We start from the raw sequence: 8,144 nt of genomic DNA on the forward strand, positions 1-8,144 counted from the left end.
TCGAGTCTGCACCGACCACAATCCCACCCAGGCCCTACCCCCATATATTCTACCCACTAATCCCTCTAATCTATGCATCCCAGGACACTAAGGGGCAATTTTAGCATAGCCAATCAACCTAACCCGCACATCTTTTGGATTGTGGGAGGAAACCGAAGCTCCCGGAAGAAACCCGCGCAGACACGAGGAGAATGTGCAAACTCCACACAGACAGTGACCCGAGCCGTTGCACCTGCAGACTGGGTTTTTGCGTCTCATGCACAAGGACCCCCAGGTCCCTCTGCACAGCAGCATGTTGTAATTTCTTTCCATTTAGATAATAATCCAATTTGCTATTATTTCCTCCAAAGTGAATAACCTCGCATTTCTCAACGTTATACTCCATCTGCCAGATCCTCGCCCACTCACTCAGCCTGTCCAAATCTCTCTGCAGACCTTCTCCGCCCTCCACACGATTCACTTTTCCACTTATCTTTGTGTCGTCTGCAAACTTCGTTACCCTACACTCCGTCCCCTCCTCCAGATCATCTATATAAATGGTAAACAGTTGAGGCCCCAGTACCGATCCCTGCGGCACGCCACTAGTTACCATCTGCCAACCAGAAAAGCACCCATCTATTCCGACTCTCTGCTTCCTGTCGGATAGCCAGTCCCCAATCCACGCTAACACCCTACCCCCAACTCCGTGTGACCCAATCTTCTTCAGCAACCTTTTGTGAGGCACCTTATCAAACGCCTTTTGGAAATCCAAAAACACCGCATCCACCGGTTCCCCTCTGTCAACCGCACTAGTCACATCTTCATAAAAATCCAACATGTTCGTCAAGCACGACTTTCCCCTCATGAATCCATGCTGCGTCTGCTTAATCGAACCATTCTTATCCAGATGGCCTGCTATTTCTTCTTTAATGATGGATTCCAGCATTTTCCCTACTACAGACGTTCAGCTAACCGGCCTGTAGTTACCCGCCTTTTGTCTATTTTCTATATGTTCTAACATCCCGCTGACTATCTGGAGGTCTCTAATGAACATCTAACAATATTGATGCCCCTTTTTAATTCCTAAACTCGATCCACAAAGCTTCATTGATGTCCCCTCCAAGATATCATCTCTCCTTCTGAATCTACCCTGTCTCATCCTGTTAGAATTTTATCAGTTTCTTTGAGATCCCCTCTCACTCTTCTAAACTCCAGTGAATATAGAGTTATAGAGATGTGCGGGTTAGGTTGATTGGCCGTGCTAAAAATTGCCCCTTAGTGTCCTGGGATGTGTAGGTTAGAGGGATTAGTGGGTAAATATGTAGGGATATGGGGGTAGGGCCTGGGTGGGATTGTGGTCGGTGCAGACTCGATGGGCCGAATGGCCTCTTTCTGCACTGTAGGGATTCTATGATGGAAGTTTACAGCACGGAAACAGGCCCTGCAGCCGCCGTTTTGTTTCAAACCCCTAAGCTAGTCCCAATTGCCCGCATTTGGCCCATATCCCTCTATACCCATCGTACCCATGTAACTGTCTAAACGCTTTTTAAAACCATAGAACATAGAAACATAGAAAAACTACAGCGCAAAACAGGCCCTTTTTAAAAGACAAAATTGTACCCGCCTCTACTACTACCTCTGGCAGCTTGTTCCAGACACTCACCACCCTCTGTGTGAAAAAATTGCCCCTCTGGACACTTTCCCAGCTCTCCCCTCTCACCTTAAACCTATGCCCTCTAGTTTTAGACTCCCCTACTTTTGGGAAACAATATTGACTATCTACCTTCTCTGTGCCCCTCATTATTTTACAGACACCCCTAAGCCTCCTACCATCCTCACTGACTTAATCTCTTTTAATAGGACAGTCCCGTTATCCCAGGAATCAGCCTGGTGAACCTTCGCTGTGCTCCCTCTATAGCAAAGACATCCTTCCTCAGATAAGGACACCAAAACTGCACACAATACTCCAGGTGTGGCCTCACCAACGCCCTGTACAATTGCAGCAAAACATCCCTATCCCTATACTCAAATCCTCTCGCTTTGAAGGCCAACATACCATTTGCCTTCTTTGCTGCCTGCTGTACCTAGAACAAAGAAAAATACAGCACAGGAACAGGCCCTTCGACCCTCCAACCCCCTGCCGATCATGATGCCCGTCTGAGCTAAACAAAACCTTCTGTCCTTACTCGCTCCCTATCCCTCTATCCCCTCCCTATTCATGGACCCATCCAGCTGCCTCTTAAATGTTACTAATGTGCCTGCTTCCTCCACCCCCTCTGGCAGCGCGTTCCAGGCACCCACCACTCTCTGTGTGAAAAACTTCCCCCGCACATCCCCCTTAAACTGTCCCCCTCTCACCTTGAGCTTGTGCCCCCTTGTAACTGACACTTCCACCCTGGGGAAAAGCCTCTGACTATCCACCCTGTTTGTGCCTCTCATCATTCTGTAAACCTCTATCAGGTCTCCCCTCAGCCTCCGTCTTTCCAGTAAAAACAACCCTAGTTTATTCAACCTTTCCTCATAGTCAACACCCTCGAGACCAGGCAACATCCTGGTGAAGCTTCCTTGCGCTCTCTCCAAAGGCTCCCCATCCTCTGGTAGTGTGGTGACCAGAACTACACGCAATACTCCGAATGCAGCCTAACCAGGGTTTTATATAGCTGCAACATGATTCCCCAACTCCTGTACTCAGTGTCCTGGCTGATGAAGGTAAGCATGCCGTATACCTTCTTAATCACCTTGGCCACCTGTGTTGCCACTTTTAGGGAACTGTGGATTTGCTGCCCAGATCCCTCTGTATGTTAATGTTCCGAAGGGTTCTGCCATTGACAGCATAATTCGCAACTAAATTTGATCCTCCAAAATGCATCACCTCTCACAGGGTTAGAACATAGAACATAGAACATAACAGTGCAGTACAGGCCCTTCGGCCCTCGATGTTGCGCCGACCAGTGGAACCAATCTAAAGCCCCTCTAATCTACACTATTCCAATATCATCCATATGTTTATCCAATAACCATTTAAATGCTCTTAATGTTGACGAGTCCACCACTGCTACAGGCAGGGCATTCCACGCCCTTACTACTCTCTGAGTAAAGAACCTACCTCTAACATCTGTCCTATATCTCTCACTAGATACAGAGAAAAGTTCCCTGAATGCTTACTTTCAGCGACTGATGCACGAGGACTCCAAGGTCTCACTGAGTATCCGCCTCCCTCAATTTACACCCATTCCAGTAATAATCTGTCTTCCTATTATTGCTGCCAAAGTGGAGAACCTCACATTTATCCACATTATCCTGCATCTGCCATGCAGATACCCACACACTCAGCCTGTCCTGTCTAACCCCGTGCTGTACCTGTCCTGGGAGTGTTTGATGGGGACAGTGTAGAGGGAGCTTTACTCTGTATCTAACCCCGTGCTGTACCTGTCCTGGGAGTGTTTGATGGGGACAGTGTAGATGGAGCTTTACTCTGTATCTAACCCCGTGCTGTACCTGTCCTGGGAGTGTTTGATGGGGACAGTGTAGAGGGAGCTTTACTCTGTATCTAACCCCGTGCTGTACCTGTCCTGGGAGTGTTTGATGGGGACAGTGTAGAGGGAGCTTTACTCTGTATCTAACCCCGTGCTGTCCCTGTCCTGGGAGTGTTTGATGGGGACAGTGTAGAGGGAGCTTTACTCTGTATCTAACCCCGTGCTGTGCCTGTCCTGGGAGTGTTTGATGGGGACAGTGTAGAGGGAGCTTTACTCTGTATCTAACCCCGTGCTGTACCTGTCCTGGGAGTGTTTGATGGGGACGGTGTCGAGGGAGCTTTACTCTGTATCTAACCCGTGCTGTACCTGTCCTGGGAGTGTTTGATGGGGACAGTGTAGAGGGAGCTTTACTCTGTATCTAACCCCGTGCTGTACCTGTCCTGGGAGTGTTTGATGGGGACAGTGTAGAGGGAGCTTTACTCTGTATCTAACCCCGCGCTGTACCTGTCCTGGGAGTGTTTGATGGGGACAGTGTAGAGGGAGCTTTACTCTGTATCTAACCCCGTGCTGTACCTGTCCTGGGAGTGTTTGATGGGGACGGTGTCGAGGGAGCTTTACTCTGTATCTAACCCCGTGCTGTACCTGTCCTGGGAGTGTTTGATGGGGACAGTGTAGAGGGAGCTTTACTCTGTATCTGAATGGCGTTGTGCTGAGTGACAGTTGACTGTTCCAGGTGACTGTTGGTTACTGGCTGCGATTGCTTCTCTGACCCTCAATGAAGATGTACTGAACCGAGTTGTTCCCAGTGGACAGTGCTTTGGACCCGGATATTGTGGAATTTTCCATTTCCAGGTAAGAGTACTTCCCAATGAAATTCTCCCTCACACATTGTTATATCGGGACATTAACACATTTCATATCCATGTCATTTCCCTGGCCCCTGCCCCATACGCTCGCGCGCCCGCCCCCCTCGAGCGCCCACCCCCTCGAGGGCCCCCCCCCGAGCGCCCACCCCCTCGAGCTCCCCCCCCTCGAGCGCCCACCCCTCGAGCACCCCCCCTCGAGCGCCCCCCCCTCGAGCACCCCCCCTCGAGCGCCCACCCCCTCGCGCGCCCCCTCCTCGAGCGCCCACCCCCTCGAGGGCCCCCCCGAGCGCCCACCCCCTCGAGCTCCCCCCCCCTCGAGCGCCCCCCCCCTCGAGCGCCCCCCCTGAGCGCCCCCCCTTGACCGCCCCCTCTCGCGCGCCCCCCCTCCGCGCCCCCCCATCGCGCGCCCCCCCCTCGCGTGCACCCCCATTCGAGCGCACCCCCCCGCGAGCGCCCGCCCCCTCGAGCGCACCCCCCCTTGCGCGCCCCCCCCCGCACCCCCACTCGAGCGCGCCCCCCCTCGAGCGTGCCCGCCCCCCCGAGCGTGCGCCCCCCCCTCGCTGGCCCGCCCCCCCCCTCGCTGGCCCGCCCCCCCCCTCGCTGGCCCGCCCCCCCCCTCGCTGGCCCGCCCCCCCCTCGCTGGCCCGCCCCCCCCCTCGCTGGCCCGCCCCCCCCCTCGCTGGCCCGCCCCCCCCCTCGCTGGCCCGCCCCCCCCCTCGCTGGCCCGCCCCCCCCCTCGCTGGCCCGCCCCCCCCTCGCTGGCCCGCCCCCCCCTCGCTGGCCCGCCCCCCCCCTCGCTGGCCCGCCCCCCCCCTCGCTGGCCCGCCCCCCCCTCGCTGGCCCGCCCCCCCCCTCGCTGGCCCGCCCCCCCCCTCGCTGGCCCGCCCCCCCCCTCGCTGGCCCGCCCCCCCCCTCGCTGGCCCGCCCCCCCCCCTCGCTGGCCCGCCCCCCCCCCTCGCTGGCCCGCCCCCCCCTCGCTGGCCCGCCCCCCCCCTCGCTGGCCCGCCCCCCCCCCTCGCTGGCCCGCCCCCCCCCTCGCTGGCCCGCCCCCCCCTCGCTGGCCCGCCCCCCCCTCGCTGGCCCGCCCCCCCTCGCTGGCCCGCCCCCCCTCGCTGGCCCGCCCCCCCCTCGCTGGCCCGCCCCCCCCCTCGCTGGCCCGTCCCCCCCCTCGCTGGCCCGTCCCCCCCCTCGCTGGCCCGCCCCCCCCCTCGCTGGCCCGCCCCCCCCCTCGCTGGCCCGCCCCCCCCCTCGCTGGCCCGCCCCCCCTCGCTGGCCCGCCCCCCCCTCGCTGGCCCGCCCCCCCCTCGCTGGCCCGCCCCCCCCTCGCTGGCCCGCCCCCCCCTCGCTGGCCCGCCCCCCCCTCGCTGGCCCGCCCCCCCCTCGCTGGCCCGCCCCCCCCTCGCTGGCCCGCCCCCCCCTCGCTGGCCCGCCCCCCCCTCGCTGGCCCGCCCCCCCCTCGCTGGCCCGCCCCCCCCTCGCTGGCCCGCCCCCCCCTCGCTGGCCCGCCCCCCCCTCGCTGGCCCGCCCCCCCCTCGCTGGCCCGCCCCCCCCTCGCTGGCCCGCCCCCCCCTCGCTGGCCCGCCCCCCCCTCGCTGGCCCGCCCCCCCTCGCTGGCCCGCCCCCCCCTCGCTGGCCCGCCCCCCCCTCGCTGGCCCGCCCCCCCCTCGCTGGCCCGCCCCCCCTCGCTGGCCCGCCCCCCCCTCGCTGGCCCGCCCCCCCCTCGCTGGCCCGCCCCCCCCTCGCTGGCCCGCCCCCCCCTCGCTGGCCCGCCCCCCCTCGCTGGCCCGCCCCCCCCCTCGCTGGCCCGCCCCCCCCCTCGCTGGCCCGCCCCCCCCCTCGCTGGCCCGCCCCCCCCCCTCGCTGGCCCGCCCCCCCCCTCGCTGGCCCGTCCCCCCTCGCTGGCCCGCCCCCCCTCGCTGGCCCGCCCCCCCCTCGCTGGCCCGCCCCCCCCTCGCTGGCCCGCCCCCCCCTCGCTGGCCCGCCCCCCCTCGCTGGCCCGCCCCCCCCTCGCTGGCCCGCCCCCCCTCGCTGGCCCGCCCCCCCCTCGCTGGCCCGCCCCCCCCCTCGCTGGCCCGCCCCCCCCCTCGCTGGCCCGCCCCCCCTCGCTGGCCCGCCCCCCCCTCGCTGGCCCGCCCCCCCCTCGCTGGCCTGCGCGCTCCCCCCGCTGGCGCGCGCGCGCCCCCCCCCCTCGCGCGCCTGCCCCCCCCTCGCTGGCCCGCCCCCCTCACGCGCGTGCCCCCTCACGCGCGCGCCCCCCCTCGCGCGTGCATGCCCCCCCCCTTGCGCGCCCCCCCCTCACGCGTCCGCTCCCCCTTCGCGCCCGCGCCCCCCCCTTGCACTCACGCGCGGCCCCCCCTCGTGCGACGCCCCCTCCCCCGCGTGACCTGCGCGACGCCCGCGCCGCCCCCTCGCGCCGCCCCCCCACCCCGCGACCCTTGTCCCCCGGCGCGCGCCCGTCTCCCTGGGGCAATGGAGTTGATTCTGATACTTTATTAATGGGCTGTCTTCCTGTCCAGTTCTGGCAGTTTGGAGAGTGGGTGGATGTTGTGATTGACGACCGACTGCCCACCAAGGACGACGAGCTGGTGTTTGTCCATTCCGCCGAAAACAATGAATTCTGGAGCGCGCTATTGGAGAAAGCCTACTCCAAGTGAGTTCCCCTGACCCTACCCTCCCCCCCCCCCCCCTGAACCCCCCCCCCCTACTCTCCCCTCAAACCTCCCCCCCCCCCCCGAACTCCCCCCCTACTCTCCCCTCAAACCCTCCCACCCTCACAACCCTTCGAGAAGCTGGAATTGTTGAAAGTTGATAAGTCGCCAGGGCCAATGGACTGTTTCTGAGGCTGCTGAAGGAGGTCAGGGAGGACATAGCAGATGCTCCGAGGATGATTTCACAACCCTCACTAGACAGGGGAGTACTGAGCGCTGGAGAAAGGCAGGTGTAGTGCCAGTGTTCAAAAAAGGATTGGAGGAAATACGAAGCAATTATAGGCCGGTTAGTCTTACATCGCTTGTGGGTAAATGAGTCGAATCAATCCTGAGGGATTGGATTAACTGTCACACAGAAACACACAGACTGTCAGGGATGGTCAGTGTGGATTTGTTAACGGAAGGTCTTGCCTCACAAACTTGATTGAATTCTTTGAAGAAGTGAGAAAAGGGTTGATGAGGGTCGTGGATGGACAGTGGATGGTGGATGGACAGTGGATGGTGTGTACATGGATGGTGGATGGACAGTGGATGGTGTGTACATGGATGGTGGATGGACAGTGGATGGTGTGTACATGGATGGTGGATGGACAGTGGATGGTGTGTACATGGATGGTGGATGGACAGTGGATGGTGTGTACATGGATGGTGGATGGACAGTGGATGGTGTGTACATGGATGGTGGATGGACAGTGGATGGTGTGTACATGGATGGTGGATGGACAGTGGATGGTGTGTACATGGATGGTGGATGGACAGTGGATGGTGTGTACATGGATGGTGGATGGACAGTGGATGGTGTGTACATGGATGGTGGATGGACAGTGGATGGTGTGTACATGGATGGTGGATGGACAGTGGATGGTGTGTACATGGATGGTGGATGGACAGTGGATGGTGTGTACATGGATGGTGGATGGACAGTGGATGGTGTGTACATGGATGGTGGATGGACAGTGGATGGTGTGTACATGGATGGTGGATGGACAGTGGATGGTGTGTACATGGATGGTGGATGGACAGTGGATGGTGTGTACATGGATGGTGGATGGACAGTGGATGGTGTGTAAATTGGTCAAAAGAGTAAAAGCCCATTGGGATACTGGGTAATGTGG

General features: G+C 60.6%; 1 protein-coding gene across 1 annotated transcript in view; it reads left to right on the top strand.

The window, feature by feature from the left end:
- LOC144487915 (calpain-2 catalytic subunit-like) overlaps nucleotides 1–6,975 on the top strand; it is a 76,725-nt gene extending 69,750 nt beyond the window's left edge. Inside the window, exons 3-4 of the mRNA XM_078205961.1 lie at nucleotides 4,189–4,307; nucleotides 6,838–6,975. Of these exons, the coding sequence (XP_078062087.1) occupies nucleotides 4,189–4,307; nucleotides 6,838–6,975 (257 nt within the window). The remainder of the gene's footprint in view (nucleotides 1–4,188; nucleotides 4,308–6,837) is intronic.
- Nucleotides 6,976–8,144: the final 1,169 nt, after the last annotated feature.

Source organism: Mustelus asterias, unplaced genomic scaffold (assembly GCF_964213995.1).
Source record: "Mustelus asterias unplaced genomic scaffold, sMusAst1.hap1.1 HAP1_SCAFFOLD_1129, whole genome shotgun sequence".
NCBI classification, from domain to species: domain Eukaryota; kingdom Metazoa; phylum Chordata; class Chondrichthyes; order Carcharhiniformes; family Triakidae; genus Mustelus; species Mustelus asterias.